Source organism: Oryctolagus cuniculus, chromosome 10 (assembly GCF_964237555.1).
Source record: "Oryctolagus cuniculus chromosome 10, mOryCun1.1, whole genome shotgun sequence".
Lineage (NCBI taxonomy): Eukaryota > Metazoa > Chordata > Mammalia > Lagomorpha > Leporidae > Oryctolagus > Oryctolagus cuniculus.
The window spans coordinates 68,026,844-68,046,764 of NC_091441.1; the positions used below are offsets into that span (position 1 = coordinate 68,026,844).

Sequence of the window (19,921 nt, forward strand, 5' to 3'; positions counted from 1 at the left end):
ACTGTGACAATGAATGTTCACTCTGAGACAATGTATATCATCATTGGGTTTCCAGAAAGGAAATGGCTGGACCCAAGATCCCAGGAGGAAGGAGGGCACATCACTATCCCATCACCACCCAACAAGAGGACCGGAGGGCAGTGCCCCTAGGTTTTCCTCTCAGTCCCGTAACGTACAACAGGACGCATCTTGGCCTTCTCAGTCTTGGAGACTGCTTTGAAGCTGTAGCTGACTCAGTTACTCCTTTTCCTTAAATGTGATCTTTTCAAAATCATCTGTTGGCAAGCAGATTGATGGGCCAACTTCAAAGGGCATGGTGCTGAAAGGATTAATATCTCTTACAACTGCTCTAAAGAACCAGATAGCATTATTGAAGATGCAATTGGAATTTCCTTTAAGACAAAGCAGAAGTTGAACTTGAGAAAAAAGCAAAGCCATATTTAACAACACTGCTGCACTTAGTCTTTGCAGCTGTAAATGTACAACCACCCCAGAGATCAGGGTCTGTTCTGTATTTTAAGACACTAGGTAAAATGCAGAGATTATTGCCCACCTCTGAATGAGAAAACACTGACTGATGTGGGAGAACACAGGATTCCATTTGAAGACAACTGAAAACAAGAATGATCACCAATACTCTTAGTGGACCCACAGGGGAAGGGCTGGAAAGAAATGGCTGAGAATATAGTTCAGAAGTAAAACTCAGGGCAGGCATTTGGCACAGTGGTTATGACACCACTTGAGATGCCTGCATCCCATATTGGAGTGCCTGGAATCAATACCTGCCTACAGCTCCTTACTCCTTCTCCCACTCTTGTAGGAGACCTGGATTGAGTTCCCAGCTCTTGGCTTTGTCTTGATCTGGTTTTGGCCATTGTAGGCATTTAGGGAGTGAAACAGTGGATAGTCTCTGTCTGTCTGTCCTTTCTGCTTCTTGAAGAAATAAGAAAATCAAATACCACTTAACATATGCCCCAATAGCATTTTTATTTATGTATCTGTTCAGAAGCACAAAAATTTCAGGGAGGCATTTTATAGTATTTTATATTGTCTGGCCTTATTCAAAATAGCCATGAAATGAGAATGGTCAATAAGAATTGTGGTTGAGACCGTGTTCCCAGAGCTACAGGGATAGGAAAAAGAAAATATAAAACAAAAGAGATCCGTAATCCAGGAATTCTGTGTGGTTTGATGTTAAAACTTTGTCTCTGGGACCAGGCAAACCTGGGAATGAATGCAGGTCTGCTTGAGTTGCTATGGCTGGATGAACAGACTACTTGATTTGTTCCAATTGTTTTATCCATGAGATCAAAGTCTATAGTGAGGTCAGCAAATGACTGCCAACAGTCAAACTCTGCTGACTTGCAATACAGCCACGCCTGCAGTCTATGAACTAGAAATAATTTAACCCAGGGTTTGGCCTATGGTAACTTTTCCAATAAATCATATTCAAGCAAGGAAAAGATAAAGGTCTTGGAAGCTAGGAATAAAATGTTGTTGCTGTTGCCAAACTTTGTCAAGCTCTCATGGGGCACTCACTGTGTTGCAGCCAGTTAAGCTCTCTTGGGAGATGCATTGTGGTGCAACCATATCCCCTATCAGAGTGCCCAGGATCCAGTCTTGCTGCCACTTGCAGTTCAGCTTCTTACTGATGTGCCTGGCTATTGTAGGCTTTTGGGGAGTGAACCAACAGATGGAAGATATGTCTGTCTGTCTCTTTCTGTCTTCTTTCAAATAAAAATAAACTTTCTTTTTTAAAGAAGTAGCTCTTGCCCAAAATGCTTCACTTAAGAGAAAGCAAAGAATCCTGGCCTTCTCTGTACTCTATGGGAAAATGGCCAAGATGAATGCAAATTAAAAGAACACAGAGATACCATTCCTCACCTATCAGATTGGCAGAGTTTCCAAGTTTGACAGCCTCCTCTGGGGCTTTCGGGGAATGGCTACTCTCATGCACTGCTGGTGGAGTGAAAACTATTAAAGCCCTATTTTTATGAGGGAAATCTGGTGATATTTAGCAAAGTTCCATATGAACTTACTCTTTGATTGTACTTGGGACTCTATCCCCAGGATATTTGGCAAAAATACAGGTATGTGTAATATCATTACAACTTTTTCTTGTAACAGCAAATGGCTGGAAATTGCCTAAATATCCATCTTCAGGGGACAAGTTCAATGAACCATATTGTAATCCAACTGTTAAGGAGTTTAAGCAAGTGGCCTGTGATCTGTTTTACCTCTGGTTACCAAGAAGACAGGGGGTTGGGGGGAGTAGGGTGAGTGACTCTGTTTAATTTCTCGCAAACATTTTAACTAGAGGGGCCAGTATTGTGGCACACGTAATATGGCATGTTGGAGTGCCACTTTGAATCCTGCCTGCTCCAATTTCAATCCAGCTTCCTGCTAGTGCTCCTGAGAAAGAAGTGGAAGATGGCCCATGTGGGAGACCTAGATGGAGTTGTAGGCTCCTGGCTTCAGCCTGGCCCAGCCCTGGCTGCTGTTGGCATTTGGAGAGTGAAAGAGAAAACAGAAGATCACTCTCTCTCTCTTTCTCTGTCTCTCCCTCTCCCTCTTGTCACTCTGCCTTTCAAATAAATTAAGAAACCTTTTAGAAAATCATTTTAAGTAGAATGATTCTTCTGCTAAGCAAAGAGTCCTCATCCATGGAAAGCTCCAAGCAGGACAGTTCTGGTTTGGTGTTGAAATGATAAACAAATCTACAATATATAGATTTATAAGGCATGGCCGCTGGAGAATGCCACAGAAGCTATTCAAATTTCTTGCATGTAAAACTGGGATGTTGCAAAGGCAGATGCTCTATGCGGTATGAGGGATCCATAGCCCTCAAGAAAAGCCCTCTGGGCCACTGAGCCTGGATCTGGTGTGAAAAAGAAGGTCCTGGGATCCACCTAGGACTCTGTGGCTCCTTCCCTTCCTCCCCAGTGCCCCTTGATCACTTGCACCCCTGAAATTATTAGGAACCCTTGACACTGCAAAGGATCATGATTTCCATGAGACTGGCTTGGCCCATCTCATCCACACAGAGGATGTTCATACAGTGAGTCAAGTATACATACTTTGTTGAGGAATGATCCCCAGGACATACTCTCTCAGTGGAAAACTCTAAGTGCACAAGAATGCAAGCAATATGCACTCTTCATATGAGAGCAGAGCTAGGCTACACACAGACCTCAGCACTGGCTTGCATGTGCATGAGTAAACATTGGAAGTTTAAACAGAAAGCTAAGAACCAGGACTGCTGTGGAGGGCAGGAGGAGCAGGGTACAAGGGAGAAGGATGAAACTGACGTGTCCCTGAGAAAGAAAATTATGTTGATTGACTTGAACTTGAAGTCATTTAAATGTTACGTGTTCGAAAAACTCAAACTAAATCAAAAGGAAAACTACTGATGTTAGGAAGATCCAGAAACAGTCTGATTAGATCTAAAATTTGGTCTATAACTGCACAGAAAGAAGAAAATATTTCATGCTTCGTGTTCACTTGTTTGATTGTATATCATTTATGAAATATTAAGTTGGGATGAGTGAAAGTTTTTACAATTTTTTTTTTGGTAATACAGGAACACAATTCAGTGATTCTAAATTTTTATAGTTTTTTTGCAAGTCATGTGCCATGAACATTCAAATAATCCATTTTTTAAAAAGTATGTTTACAACTTTAAAATAATTCAGATGAAATAGAAACCTTTCTACTTATAATTTTTATACAGATTAATCAAATCACAAATACCACAAATAAATATTAAATTGTAACAATGTAATGAATAAACATTAAGATTCTTAATAAAATCTTCCTTTAACATCTTCTTAACTTACCATTGTACTAAATAAGCTATGCAGAGTTTTGGGGTACAAGACCCAATTACCTTATTATTAGAAGTAATATTAGTATTATTTTGATAATGGTGTCTATGTTATACTATGCAATGAAACAGAAAAGACGAGTCAGCTTTGGATTCCAATGGGTTAAGCCACCACTCACTCCTGCATCTCAGATCAGTGTGCCCGCTTGTGTGTTTGCTACTTTGCTTCTGATCTAGCTCCCTGTTAATGCATCTAGGAAGTCAGCAGATGATGGCCCAACTGCTTGGACCCCTGCTACCCTGGCTTCAGCCTAGCCAAGTCTGTACTGTTGTGTCCATCTGGGAGTGAACCAGGGAATGGAAAGCCTCACTTTCTCTCTCTGTCCCCTTCTTCCCCCAGCTCTCTGATGCTCTCTTTCAAATAAATAAATAAATCCTTAAAAAAGCCCCAAAGAAACAGAAAAGTTAAGAGCCAAGGATATCAGTGGATATAGAGATACAAATATAACATCAGAGAAGTTAAAAGCTCCATAAAGCCACATTTTAAAATGGAGCTATCATATGAATTCAGGATTTACTTTTTTATAAGATTTATTTTATTTATTTGAAAGACAGAGTTACAGAGAGAGGTAGAGACAGAGAGAGAGATCTTCCATCCGCTGGTTCACTCCCCAGATGGCTGCAATGGCCAGAGCTGTGCCAATCCAAAGCCAGGATCCAGGAGGTTCCCAAGGGTCTCCCATGTGGGTGAGGAGGCCCAGGGACCTGGGCCATCTTCCACTGCTTTCCTAGGCCATAGCAGAGAGCTGGATCAGAAGAAGAGCAGCCAGGACTAGAACCAGCACCCATATGGGATGCCGGCGCTTCAGGCCAGGACTTCAACCCACTGTGCCACAGCGCACAGAAATATGTGTTTCTTAAAACACATATTTCTTCATTTTGTCTATTGAAAAATCTCAGAAATGGCTGGCGCTGTGGCTCACCTGGCTAATCCTCTGCCTGTGGCGCCGGCACCCCTGGTTTTGGTCCCAGTTGGGGTGCCGGATTCTGTCCCGGTTGCTCCTCTTCCAGTCCAGCTCTCTGCTGTGGCCTGGGAAGGCAGTGGAGGATGGCCCAAGTGCTTGGGCCCTGCACCCACATGGGAGACCAGGAGGAAGCACCTGGCTCCTGCCTTCGATCGGCACAGCGCGCCAGCCGTAGCGGCCATTTGGGGGGGGGGTGAACCAATGGAAGGAAGACCCTTCTCTGTCTCTTTCTCTCTCACTGTCTAACTCTGCCTGTCAAAAAGGAAAGGAAAGGAAAGGAAAGGAAAGGAAAGGAAAGGAAAGGAAAGGAAAGGAAAGGAAAGGAAAGGAAAGGAAAGGAAAGGAAAGGAAAGGAAAGGAAAGGAAAGGAAAGGAAAGGAAAGGAAAGGGAGAAGGGAAGGGAAGGGAAGGGAAGGGAAGGGAAGGGAAGGGAAGGGAAGGGAAGGGAAGGGAAGGGAAGGGAAGGGAAGGGAAGATCTCAGAAGCAATAAACATGTCTGGTTGTCAGGTTTTGGTTTCAAAACACCTTTCCCTGGAGGAGCACCTGACTCCTGGGTGGGCACAGGATGAACCTGGGACATTTGGCTAGTTGTGCTAGAAATATAGACTCTAATGACTGTAGCATCTGTGCCCAAAGGACAAGAAGTCAACATGAACTTGTTCCCAAAGACTGACAGTGTAATCATTTGAATCTAAATGTTGACTGGGTATTAAATGATGCTAAGGGTTTACTGCTATTCACATTAGGAATGATAATAGCCTTATGGTTTTTATGCATGTGGTTCAATGTAGCAATGAAATAACATAGTGTCTGAGAGGTTTATTAGCATATTTCAGCAAAAAAAAAAAAAGAAAAATGGACAGCAAATATGGCCCAATCTTACTGAAACTGGGCTTGGATTTGTAATACTCCTTTTACTACTCACTCTACTTTTGTTTATTTTTGAAACTGTTCATCATATGAAAGGAGAATCAAGTGACAGATGGTTTGGGAAAAGATTTCACCCTGGAATGAAGCCACAGAGGATGGCCCTTGCCTTGCTTTATGATGCCTGTGCATTTGGTCACCCCAGGCCAGCTCCCTGCAACCTGAGGAACTCAATACAGAGTGGTGCTGACCTGAGTGGGAGGGTATGCAGAGAAATCCATACACCTTTGAACCAATGAACAATGGCAAGGCAAGAGTCATCACAGTGGGTGATGGACTATTCTCTAGTGCTACTAGAGAAATGATGCATTTTTAAGCATTTTATTACTTATTTTATATGGTCTAAGCAATGTATCAGTTCAATCAATATGCAGAAAAAAGTACACTTCCAATTTGATGGTAAAAGCTAATCAAAGTTTACTTTTACAGTAAAATTCAATTAGATCTCTCTTTTAATAGTTGTATCTTCATTGAAAGTTTGATGGAATACACTACATATCACCCGGGGAGAACTGGGAGACAATATTATCCCTACCTCCACATTTGTGATATTGTGGCATGTACACTATTTTATATTTCTGTTGAGGTGTAGAGGACTTGTTGAAATAGAAAGAGTTTCAGCTAATTGTGACATGATCCCAGCTTCTCATTTAGAATGAAGGCCTAACTTTTGTGATATTTGGGAAGACATCAACATAGACATTTTTTCCACACTGAATATAACACATCAGGTGACAAAGTAAAGGGAGGGTCACCTACACTTCCTGTAATTCTTACGTATCTTTCATGTTGTGTCACAGTTCAATAAGCATTTTCACCATTGCTCCTTTCATCTTTATTTTCAGTCTGTGTGTAGGCAAAGATTTTATAAAGTGAGGCTCTACTTTATGAAGATATCAAGACTCAGATGGTAAAATGATGACTTGCTCAAGGTCACATAGGTTCGGAAGCAATGGAGGCCACACTAATGATGGACAATTGACAATTTACATAGGTTGACATTGCACTGTAGAAATTGCAATGTGGAAATTGATAATCATTGCTCACCTTTCAAAGCCAATCTGTCGAAATGTCTTTTCCCACGTTGAGCCTGTAATAGAAGGAGAATCATAATGAGTATACATCAAGTGCACAGAGAGCTTTGTTCTGTTTTTGCACACGCATGGCCAGTACTTGGTTTTACACATAAAAGGGATGCGTTTGCTTTCCCTCACACATATCACTTCCCACCTCCTGTCCCTGCATGGCATTTTTATTTTTTAACTTATTTTGTTTTTCATTGACACATAATAGTATATATTTATGGGGTACGGTGTGGTGTTTAGATACATGTGTACATTATGTAATCATCAAATTAGGATAATTAGCAAACCATCACCTCAAATATTTATCATTTCCTTGTGGTGAGAACATTCAAATTCTTCTATTCTGGCTCTTTTGAAACATATAATATGGTATTGTTAACAATAGTAGCCCAAAAGTTCAGTAGAACACCAGAACTTTTTTCTTGCATCTAACTGTGATTTTGTACCTGTCAATCATCCTCACCCCTACACTCTCCCCGGTTTCTGGGAGCCACCATTCTACATTTTACTTTCGCAAGATCAGCTCTTCTACATTCCACAAGTGGAAAAAAACAACAAAACACAAATGAGATTACATCAAACTAATAAGCTTCTTTTCAATAATGGAAACTGTTAACAGAGTGAAGAGACAACAACAGAATGAAAGGTAATATTTCCAAAGTAAGCATTTGATAAGGATTTAATATTTAGAATATAGAAGGAACTTAACCCAACAGCAAAAACAGATAACTATATTGTTTTTAGTATGGGCCAAAGACCTGAGTAAACATTTCTCAAAAGGTACCCTTTCAAGAGAACAGAGAGTTTAATAAAATTCTGTATTTACAAGTGTTAAATCTACATGAGGATTTGAGTGCATACACTCTGCAATGTGAGAAAGCTCTAAACCCCTACTCTCATCTGGAAAAGCAGGAGGCCAAGCAAAATCAGTCTCTAAAAATCCAAGGACCCAGTATAGAATAGTCTAAATAAAAGCTCATCTGGTAAAAATAAAGCAGCTGTGTATTGTACGTTTTACACTCTGAGAATCGAAGTTTGGTGTTGTGATGCACATTGATATCCAGAGAACATTCTGAAGCTCTAACCCATCACATTCAGTGCCTTCCTTAAACAATAGTGAAATACACCATTAACCATTCACTCACCCACATCCCCTTTTAAAAATTTCTTTGAAAGGCAGACAACATGAACGCAGAGAGGGACAGAGACAAAAAGAGACAAACAGTGAGAAATCTTCCACCTGCTGGTTCACTCTCCAAATGTTGTTAACAGCTAGGGCTGGACCAGTCCAAAGCCAGGAGCCAGGCACTCCATCTGGTTCTCTCATGTGGCTGACAGGGTCCCAGGTACTTGAGCTATCATCTGTTGCCTCCTATATTAGCAGGAAGCTGGATCAGAAGTGGGGCCAGGCCTGGCTGGAATCCAGGGACTCCAACATGGGATTCAGCTACCCAAGGGGCTTCTTTTTTTTTTTTTTTTTTTTTTTTTGACAGGCAGAGTGGACAGTGAGAGAGAGAGACAGAGAGAAAGGTCTTCCTTTTGCCGTTGGTTCACCCTCCAATGGCCGCCGCGGCCGGCGCGCTGCGGCCGGCGCACCGCGCTGATCCGATGGCAGGAGCCAGGATCCAGGTGCTTTTCCTGGTCTCCCATGGGGTGCAGGGCCCAAGCACCTGGGCCATCCTCCACTGCACTCCCTGGCCACAGCAGAGGGCTGGCCTGGAAGAGGGGCAACCGGGACAGAATCCGGCGCCCCGACCGGGACTAGAACCCGGTGTGCCGGCGCCGCTAGGCGGAGGATTAGCCTAGTGAGCCGCGGCGCCGGCCACCCAAGGGGCTTCTTAACCACTATGCCAAACCCCTGCCCATCTTTTCAAAAACTAAACATTTTAAATTAGAAGAATGCAAAAAGGCAGTTGCTAATGACAATAAAAGCAGCACAGGTTGAGTATGCTCTGTCTCCATCTTAGGGACAGAAATATTTCCAAATTTTGGTTTTCCAATGTTGGAATATTTATATAGACCTTACCAAGTGAGTATTCAGGATTTTCAGATGAAGGATGTCCAACTACATACCTAATTCCCAGGTAAAAAGAGTGGCCAGCTATAAAAAAATTGTGTTACAATTTTCTTCTGTAATAGTTCTTCCTGTCATCATAAGTGAATGATAATTTTCAGAGCACTTGCTATAAGGAAAAGTTATAATTTTATCAAAAAGTGTTTTAACAAAAATTCCCTATTTACAAAAATTAAAGTGTTTGTGTATTTGAGCTGACCCATGGTTTTTTCTTCTTTTTGTTTGTTTGTTTTTACCATTTTCCTGCTGCTTAGTCAGTGGCAGAGTTATTTTGACTTCAGTAACTATTGCAAGTAATGTCTACCTTAGCCTAAAGTCATAAGTTGACTTGGGTCCTAGCTACTTGAAAATCACAACAGATAGTTACTAATAATCACTGCCTTTCTGCAAAGGTTCATTCTGCAAAACACTCCCCTGCTTCTTTTCTTACAGTCAAAATAAACTTAGATGCTACTTATGTTTCTTTCTTGATAACTCTGCCTCAAATACACTATCTTCCGGTGACCACATTTTATTAGCCAGCTTCTCATCACTATCACATAAGCAACTTGGGAAGCAAGGAGGTTTACTTTTGGCTCATGGTTTTTGAAGGTTCACAGACCAAGATTTGGTGGCCCCACTCGTGTGGCTTCTAGTGAGGCCAGAGGAAGGCAAGGGCACAGCACGTGCAGAGGGAGGAGAACATGGACAGCCAGGAGACAGAGTCCAACTTGGCTTCTAAAACTAACCCTCCAATGAGAACTATATTCCAAGGGCAGGCATCCTGTGATCTGAGGACCCCCTTAAAGGTCTCTTATCAACATAATTTAATCCACTCCCCACCCTCCCAATACCATTGACTTAAGACTTTGGGGATTAAATGTCTACATGGGTTTGGGAACACAATCTTGTTCAAGCCATGATGCCACTCAGTGTCTTCTAGACACTTGTAGGTCTTCCTGGGGAGGCGGTGTGCACACAGCAGTGGGTGACCTAGGGAAGTCTCTCTGGAGCAGTCCCAAGAGAGCATGGAGATGGTGTTTCACGACAGTGTTTGAATTTGTAGTAGCGGATCATGATGGAGTATTTGGAATCATCTTCATAAGTAATAGAGGACTAACTTTTAGACTTGAATCACACACACACACACACATACACACACAGCAGATGCAAGCTCATCTAGTTGAATTCCAATTTACTTTGCTGGGTAGGAGTACAGGACACAGACTGTAAGTACTCAGCCCAGGAATCTGTCTTGGTCCCTGACCTGGGGGAATGGCTCCCCTAGAATGTCCCCTACCCTGTGAGTCACATGCAGAATAATTAAGAATTTTCATCTTTGTGCATAATGACCCTGCTCCCCAAATCCCTGCAGTGTTAAGACATTAGCAAAGAGAAAATACCCTGTCAAGGTGAAACCAGGGTGGATTCACGGAGCTTTCCATCCTCACACTATGAAGCGGGGGAGATAAATAGTCTCAAGTGTTCACTGACCCGGTGGACAGGTGCTTGGAAGGATAAGGAAGGAAGTTGGTGAGGGGTTTCAATGCTACTCTTGACTTTTCATGTGTGCAGTGTGACACAAAAACTTTGTACATTTTTCTACCTTTCCACTGTTTTGCCAGAACTTCTCACTATTTTCTTAAATTGCATGCTTTCCATTTTTAAGAAAATTCTTTTCTTTGTACATTCAATTTATTATCAAAGCAAATTTTCTTTTTTTAACTTTTATTTAATGAATATAAATTTCCAAAGTACAGCTTATGGATTACAATGGCTTCCCCCTCATAACGTCCCTCCCAGCTGCAACCCTCCCCTTTCCCACTCCCTCTCCCCTTCCATTCACATCAAGATTCATTTTCGATTCTCTTTATATACAGAAGATCAGTTTAGCATACATTAAGTAAAGATTTCAACAGTTTGCTCCCACACAGAAACATAAAGTGAAAAATACTGTTTGAGTACTAGTTATAGCATTAAATCACAATGCACAGCACACTAAGGACAGAGATCCTACATGAGGATTATCAAAGCAAATTTTTAAGAAGTAAAAGGTTCTGCCACACTGTTCTATTGGGCATTTTGAATGAGAAGCCTTAATAAAGCAATAGAATCCATGTTCCTGAGTCCAAAAAATAGGAAGTTATTCATACAGGCACGGTGAGTTAGAAATTTCTGGGGCAAGACTTCCAGTGCTCCTTAGGATACACATTGCTAAGTCACTCAGCTAAGCACAATGGAGATAATAGAACGACTTCTTTCTGTCCTTGGAAATGAACCTCATTAAAAAATGGAGGATCTTACATATCTCAGACTCATCAGTTTTGCTGTGGACACTTTCGTAACCATCTTAATATTCTAGGAATGGAACTGGATATATTAAAATATGGTTTCTGCCCTCAAATCCCACATGCCCCAGGAGTTTGGATTTTTATGTCTTTTGTGAGCACTTAGTCATGAAGAAACAAGAAACACAGTAAATGGAACAGACATATCCAGATCCTTTGGCACCAAGAATATTTCTGGCAGTCCATTATTCAGTTGCTGGGGAATTCTTTTACGGCCATTACCCATGCTTTACGTGGTAAGGCAATCCCATTCTCCCTGACAAAGAAGCCCGACGTGGGGAAAACAGTAGAGGAAACAAAAGTAGCTGCAGACTTCCTTGATTAAATACTTTTAAAATGAGATTTACGGTAATCAACCCTTATCCACAGTTAAGCTTTCTGCCATTTCAGTTACCTGTGCTCAACTGCAGTCTGAAAATACTCAAAGGGAAAGTCTAGAAATCAATAATTCGTAAGTTCTAGATAATCTTTCTGACAGCACACTGCTAGAATTGTTCTATCTTATTATTAGTTACACTGTTAATGTCTTTCTATGTACAACTTAATAATTACACTTCATGATAGGTATGTACTTATGGGGAAAAAAAAACAGCATCTATGGGAGTTGGTGCTTACCCAGGTTTTAGGTATCCATTGGAGGTTTTCAAATGTATCCCTTGTGGATAAGGGGGACTATTGTATAATATAAAGAAGTTTAAAATGTTATTTTCTTCTAAATTATTTATTAATTTGAAAGGCACACACACACACATGCATGGGCACAGATATCTCCCGTCTGCTGGTTCCCTTCCCAAATGCTACCATAAGGGGCTGGGCCAGACTGAAGGCATAAGCCCAGAAATCAATTGAGGTTTCCCATCTGGTTGTCAGGAACCCAGTTCCTTGAGCCATCACTGCTGCCTCCAAGGTCTGCATTAGCAGGAAGCTGGAGTTAGAAGCAGGAGCTGGGAATGGAACCAAGGTACTCCAATATGGGCTGGAGGCATCTTAACCACCAGGCCAAATGCCTGCCCCCCAAACGTGTTGTTTTCAGAAAAACAAACCACAGCAATATGCAGCGTAGAGAAATGGATACAATCCATAAAGAGATTTTTACCTTTGCAATCTTAGATAAAACGGTTAGAAATAATTCATTAGGATTTTTCAAGCTCCCTTTGATGACATAAACATCTGATCAACAGAACTGAAATCTAGTGTGCAGCAGGACAGAGTCCAGAGGCAGTAAACAAACCCTGGACTGCAGGTCCTTCAGTCTGCAGAGCAAGCTTCAGGGTAGCAGAACATCCTTCCACACCCTTCAGTGCTGGCTCTCTGATGGCCCAGAGGAAGAACTACCACGTGGAGGGTAGGATGCTGCTTCCTATATAAGCACATCAACAGCGCTCCTTCACAAACATCCATTCACACATTCTCTGCCTCCTTCCATCCGCCACCCCGTCCTCCTGTCACCCTCCCTGAGCCCATTTTCCCACCTTCTGCTAACAGCAAATTCCGTTCTTTGGGAGCTACTCTGTCCAGCCCATGAATAGTCCCTGGGAGTAAGGGATGGGAGTCTCCCAATCATGTTCCCTCTCCCTCCCTGACCATAGTATAGGGACAGCTGGCCCATCAGTTGGCACAGCACCCTATGCCCCCATCCACAGTTGGTCAGGATGAGCACAGGACCGCTACATGGACCCACCGAGGACCTCTCTCTGGTTTGTTCAGCTTGACTGGGGAGGGCAGCATTCCTCTGCTGTGAGAGACCTGGGATCCCAGGAGCTGGCCTGCCACCGCCATGCAGAGAACCCTTGTGCAAGAGGCACGCAAGCCGTGTGTGTAGGGGTCAGAGGGGCACAGGAGCAAAGGTGCCTCCCCTTGGTGCCCTGTCTCCATCCTCAGCCCTTGCCAAAGCCCTCACCTTTCCTGCTCTCCCTGTCATCAGAGGAAAAATGTGCTTTGTTATTGACTCAAGTTTTAACTAGGGGGTCTGATACTAGTATCTCAAGGAGCACTAAATATGTATAACAAAGCAGGAATAATGCCTTGAACATTTAAATGTTAGGTGATAACAAAAGCAGTTCTAATAAATTCTAGACATTTTCAACCGTATTTTAAATTAAGGGATTGGATTTTTACCCCCAAAATTAACATAGCAAAAAAAAAAAAAAACCCAACTTATACATCTTAATCCTTTACCTGGTCTTAATTTCATAAATATTACCTAATTTAACCCTTTCAAATATCCTATATAAATATTATTGTTATCAGACCTTTGCGCGTGCCACCCTTCACGTAGGACCTGGGAATCCTTCTGCCAAGTTGGCTGCACACAGCAAGCAACTAACTGCAGGAGTGCAGTCTGCACAAATACACATCATCTGGGGGTCAGGTACCAACACAGAACCTGGATGATGCAACAAGAGTGGTTATTGCTTGTTTCCTCTAATTTAGCTGTCATCATTTCAAACCACAAGGCTTTGCTTCTGAAATCTGAATTCTTTTTTTTTTTTTTTGGACAGGCAGAGTGGACAGAGAGAGAGAGAGACAGAGAGAAAGGTCTTCCTTTTCCCTTGGTTCAACCCCCAATGGCCGCTCCTGCCGGCATGCTGCGGCCCGCACACCGCGCTGATCTGAAGCCAGGAGCCAGGTGCTTCTCCTGGTCTCCCATGCGGGTGCAGGGCCCAAGCACTTGGGCCATCCTCCACTGCACTCCCTGGCCACAGCAGAAAGCTGGACTGGAAGAGGAACAACCAGGACAGAATCTGGCGCCCCGACCGGGACTAGAACCCGGTGTGCCGGTGCCACAGGCGGAGGATTAGCCTAGTGAGCCGCGGCGCCGGCCCTGAAATCTGAATTCCAATAACAGCTCCACCTCTGGTTGTCTCTATTTCCTGAGACACATTCCTCTTATACTCTTGTTTTTCTTTCATTTAATAACTTACTAAGAAGTTTTCAACAGCTCCTTTTGAGCTTAAAATTTAGTGTTTTTTTTTTTTTTTTCCAAAAATATAATCAATGAAAGAGCCAGCATCTGCCTTCATGTTGGTTACTCTATCATTGTTGTTTCCTCATGGGTCACTTCTGTATCAGTTATTCAGTCAACTCACTGCTCAATCTGTACTACAGAAAAAAGCAACTTGAGCTTTCCTATACGTTTTATTATGGAGTGGTAAAATTAGAGGTCCAAGGAGGCATAGATTTTCATGCGATTGTATCATTTTGCACCAAGCATGTCTCAGGCATTGAGAGCCCTTTGGACATGGGCCTACCTTTCTTCTTCAAAATAATTTGTCAAAAAGGGCTAATAAATTCACTAAAGTGGTGGGTTTTTCCCAGTATATTCCTACAAAAGAGAAAGTATTTTCATATCCCTTAGGGGCTACCAGGCAGCTGAATGTGCAACTTGGCACAGAAATTAGAGACAAAACACTCAGCTATCAGATAATTATAACACTTGTCACTTTTTTGCCAGAAGCTTCATTTATATTATTTTTGTTAACTTTTGAAAGGAAGTGCTATGGATATTCAATAGAAGGAGCATTGAACTTTGAACATAATGTGAAACTGAAATTCTGAGATATATAGATTTTCTCCTCAGCTGACCAGGAGTGACATTTCACTTTGCAAATTTGAGAGGATCTCCTGCACGATTTTAGCTGGCATCTTTTAGCCCCAGAAATGACTGCTCTAAGGGAGAACTTGTACCTGAGTGACACAATACACCCAATCATGAGCAAGTTCAACATCTTGGATTAGATGTGAGATCTACAAAAGCTTCCAACTCTTATGTTCCAGATGAGACTTCTCATGCATGATTCAAAAGGAATGGAGATAGTAACAATTTACTTATGATTGCTTAATTAATAGTTTTCATATTAAATGACCTGTATTATTTTTAAAACATCTTCACATATATTTGTACTTTCCTTTTGTAACATCCATTCCTTCAGTCTGATCAATAACATCTAGATGGCTTTCCTTTTTGTATGCAAGAACTATCACTAAGTGCTCACAGTGCTTTCATCCCACTTAATCCTTTGTCAGTTATTTTCATATCTCTTAGTTGTCCATTGTCTTATCTAAGGGTGGGTGACCACCTCACGTAAGACAGAAGGAAGAATCCATCAGTCTCACTAACAACGTAGGTGTTCTTCATATGAACAGCTTCACTTTTCCTCATTTGTAAAATAACATAGATCATTGCAAAACATAAAAACACTAAAAATATTTTAATTTTGTATAGACATTCACTCACTAAGATATCCAGATTCATTCTCAAACATGAGGGGCTCTCAAAAAGTTCATGGAAATCCATATGATGAAAATATTGGCCGGCGCTGTGGCTCACTTGGCTAATTCTCCGCCTGCGGTGCCAGTATCCCGGGTTCTAGTCCCGGTTGGGGCGCTGATTCTGTCCCGGTTGCTCCTCTTCCAGGCCAGCTCTCTGCTGTAGCCCGGGAAGGCAGTAGAGGATGGCCCAAGTGCTCGGGCCCTGCACCCGCATGGGAGACCAGGGGAAAGCACCTGGCTCCTGGCTTCGGATCAGCGCAGTGCGCCCGCTGCAGCGGCCATTGGGGGGTGCCCTAGGGGAGTCTTAACTGCTGTTGCAAATACTCACCTCTCTCTTTTTAATTTCATTTTCCATGAACTTTTAATACTCTAGAAGTCATATTATTTAGAATCCTCTTTTAATAACATATAAAGTATTTTCCATGCCAATAAATACAACTGTAAGATCATTTTCATGTCCATATAGAATTCCATAACAACAAAATTAACTAATGTATGGCTCGTATCTACATTTTTGCTATTATATACTGAAATGTGATGAACGTATTTTACATATGTCATTGAACATTTGCTAAATTGTTTTAGGATAACTTCCCATAAGTAGAATTATTGTGCATATGTAAAATTTTGATTAATACTATTAAAGTTATATTCTCCAGGGGCCGGTGCTGTGGCATAGCAGGTAAAGTGGCAGCCTGCAGTGCCTGCATCCCATATGGGCACTGGTTTGAGTCCCAGATGCTCCACTTCCAAACCAGTTCTCTGCAATGGCCTGGGCAAGGAGTAGAAGATGGCCCAAGTCCTTGGGCCCCTGCACCCGCATGGGAGACCTGGAAGAAGCTCCTGGCATCCCGGCTTCAGAGCGGTGGTGCAGCTCTGGCTGTTGCAGCTATCTAGGGAATGAGCCAGCAGATGGAAGACCTCTCTCTCTCTCTGTATCTGCCTCTGTCTCAATGTAACTCCGCCTTTCAAATAAATAAATAAATCTTTCCAAACTTGTTCATATACATATGCTTGATTGAATTTAGTTTAGGAATCCTTTTTATCTATTTCAAATCATATTTACATAATTGGTGATAAAATTAAGCAAAATTTCTTAGGCTTGCAAGCAATTTTATTTCATTTATCTCTAAAAAATATTTATACATGACAAACCACGTTAACAAGTTGAAACAAATATTACATTTCTTTGATTTTCATGAAAGCATTAATATTCAAATATCTCAACTGCAGAAGGTCTCAAATGAGCACAATGTGAGTTTCGTGGTCTCTGGAGAGTCTCTGTTAGCACTACTCACCCTTTGTAGAGACTAGAACAAATCTGTCCACAGATATGCACACTTCAGCACTTTCATCTAAGAACAGAGCATGCTACAACACCTTAAGTGATTTTCTTTTGAAAAATTACTTTCAAATTACTCTGAAGTAAACTGTGATACGTAAATAACCAGTTTCCTCATTAAATAGTGGGGTTTTTAAAAGTAATCGTTGGTTATAAAATTTGTGGTTTAAGATTGAACCTAACTGGAGACTGGAATACTTTCTCTCTCAGCTGTCCACTAAAGTAGCTATAGGCACATTGGAAAAAGAGAAACATACTAAGTCAATCTGTTTTCAAACATCTCAAAGGAACTTTCACTACTAGGTCAATGTAAGAGAACTGTGAAACTCAACTTGTAGTCATCTATCCTGATGTCTCCTATGGAAAACAAGCAAGCCATCTAATCTTGAAGAAGAAAAATAAATATATAGGTAATATAAATAGAAGAGAAAAAGAGAGAGAGAGAGGAGTATATTTTTAGTGATGGACTGGAGGGAAAGGACCCTAACCCCTAACCCTCATGGCTCTATGTCTTTGGGAAATAGAGTTGTCCACTAGTAATAAGTTACAAAAATGCTAAAAGATTGAAAATTCCTGTAACTACCCAATGTGAAACAGGAAATTGCCTGAATATGCAACAAGTATTAAATGTTTATTCTACTTAAATACGGTGAAAGGCACATGACATTAAAATGGAGACATTCAGACTCTTCATGAGCTGTAGTTGAAGTATAGCCCATGTGTTGTCACAATTCTCTAATGTCCATGGAGCTTCTGTGACTCCCAGCTGTGTGTTCCTTTTGCTGCTACTTCAATAAGAGTGCCTAGAGACATAAAGATGGCCAAAAATAGAATCTGATGGAAATTAACAATAATTAAATGGCAGGTCAAGAAAGAGGATCCAGTCAAAAAAAAAAAAAAGATATGTAAGTGTGAAGGGAAGGGGACATTTAGTGCAGAAGTTAGGCTGCTACTTAGGATGTCTGCATCTCAAATCAGATTGCTTGGGTTTGTTATATATCTACTCGCAACACCAGCTTCCCAATAATGCACATCCCAGGAGACAACAGGTACTGTGTCCTTGCCACCCACATGGGAGTCCTGGATTTGTTTCAGACTCTTGGCTCTAGTCTGGCCTAGCTCTGACTACTGCAGGCATTTGGGGGATGAACCAGAAATAAGAGGTCTCTATTTATCTGTCTCTGTTTCTCTGCTTTTCAGATAAATGAAAATAAATACACTTTTTTTTAAAAAAAAGAATGTGATGGAGAAATTTTAAGAATGAAAGAATGAAACACAATGAGGAAGTCACCTTTGATGAGGCTTTTTGGGGAAGACTGCTCATGTATGTCAGAAAAGTTTCAGGGGCTGGTGTTGTGGTATAGCGGATAAAGCCACCGCCTGCAGTGTCGGCATTCCATATGGGCGCCGGTTCGTGTCCTGGCTGCTCCATCCAGCTCTCTGCTATGGCCTGAGAAGGCAGTAGAAAATGGCCCAATTCCTTGGGACCCTGCACCCACATGGGAGAGCCAGAGAGGCTCCTGGCACCTGGCTTGGGATCAGCGTAGCTCCGGCCATTGCTGCCATCTGGGGAGTGAACCAGTGGATGGAAGACCTCTCTGTCTCTACCTCTCCTTCTCTCTGTGCAACTCTGACTTTCAAATAAATAAATAATATATTATATATTTTATATAATATATAATATATTTATATAATTATATTTTATATAATATATAATATATTTATATAATTATATTTTATATAATATATACAATATATTTATATTTTATGTTTTTATATAATATATTATATATAAATTATATATGGTATATATATACACCATATATATATATATATATATATATATAAAAGAAAAGTTTCAGTGGGATTACAGAAAAGGTAGAGTGGAAGAACAAGGTCCTGTAACTAAACAGAAGATAGAGAAGTGGAGACAATGAGGAAAGACTTCTGTTTTATAAAACCAGGCCAAGGAACGGGCATTTAACCTACAGATTAAGATGCTAGAATCTTATATTGGAGTACCTGGATTTGATTCCCAGCTCTGGCTCCTAACTCCAGCTTCTTGCCAGGGCAAACCCTGGGAGGCAGCAGTGAGGGCTTGTGTGATTAGATTCATAACCCCAAGTTAGAGGTCTGGATTGAGTGGTGGGCATTTGAGGAATGAAGTAGCAGATGGGAGCTTTTCTCTCACTCTTCTTCTCTTCTTGTGGCCCTCCCATCCCACCCCCAAACAACTAGAAAAATTTTAAAAAATAAACAAAAAATCAGGCCAAGTTGAGATGGAGAGGGGTGAGAAAGCGGGGTAGGGGGATTTGGTAGCAATAGCTTGAGGGTGAGATGGGGCTAATGGATGGTGTGGTCCTTTAGGTTAAGACATATGGGGGTCTTCATAAAGTAAAGGAAGGAAGCCAGGGTGAGCAGAGGCTGAAAACAGAGAGAAGATGCTTCAGTAACCAAAAGAGAAGACGCTGAAGGCAGAGAATTCAGCAGAGGAGACAAAGTAGGGAGGATGGCATGGAGCCGGGTAGCAGGGCATGGGCAGGGAGTTGGGTTCATGAAGCACTCATGAACAATGGGTACATGAAAAGGTATGCTGGTTGACTGCACATTTGGATGCATAAAAATTACACAATCAACAAATAAAATACTCTTTTCAAGGAACTATAATATATACTATATATATAATATATACTATATAATATATAAGATATCAACATTATACACAATAAGCCATTTGTTTAAGATGTTCATTATGAACAGTACATCTTGAATGTGGAAGTCTGGAAGGCTGGGCTGCCTCTGAATTGGCCCCATCATTGGTTCTGAAAGCTGTCTTAAAAAATAAACCTCTGAGGCCGGCGCCGTGGCTCGATAGGCTAATCCTCCACCTTGCGGCGCCGGCACACCGGGTTCTAGTCCCAGTTGGGGCGCCGGATTCTGTCCCGGTTGCCCCTCTTCCAGGCCAGCTCTCTGCTATGGCCAGGGAGTGCAGTGGAGGATGGCCCAGGTGCTTGGGCCCTGCACCCCATGGGAGACCAGGAAAAG

At 41.6% G+C, this 19,921-nt stretch overlaps 1 protein-coding gene across 6 annotated transcripts in view; it reads right to left on the reverse strand.

Annotated features, from left to right (window-relative positions):
- Window positions 1–19,921, reverse strand: part of PIEZO2 (piezo type mechanosensitive ion channel component 2) — a 453,482-nt gene that overhangs the window by 218,574 nt on the left and 214,987 nt on the right. For all 6 annotated transcript variants that reach the window (XM_070050492.1, XM_051851439.2, XM_051851440.2 and 3 more), the window contains exon 4: window positions 6,824–6,866. In XM_070050492.1, coding sequence (XP_069906593.1) covers window positions 6,824–6,866 — 43 coding nt within the window. The remainder of the gene's footprint in view (window positions 1–6,823; window positions 6,867–19,921) is intronic.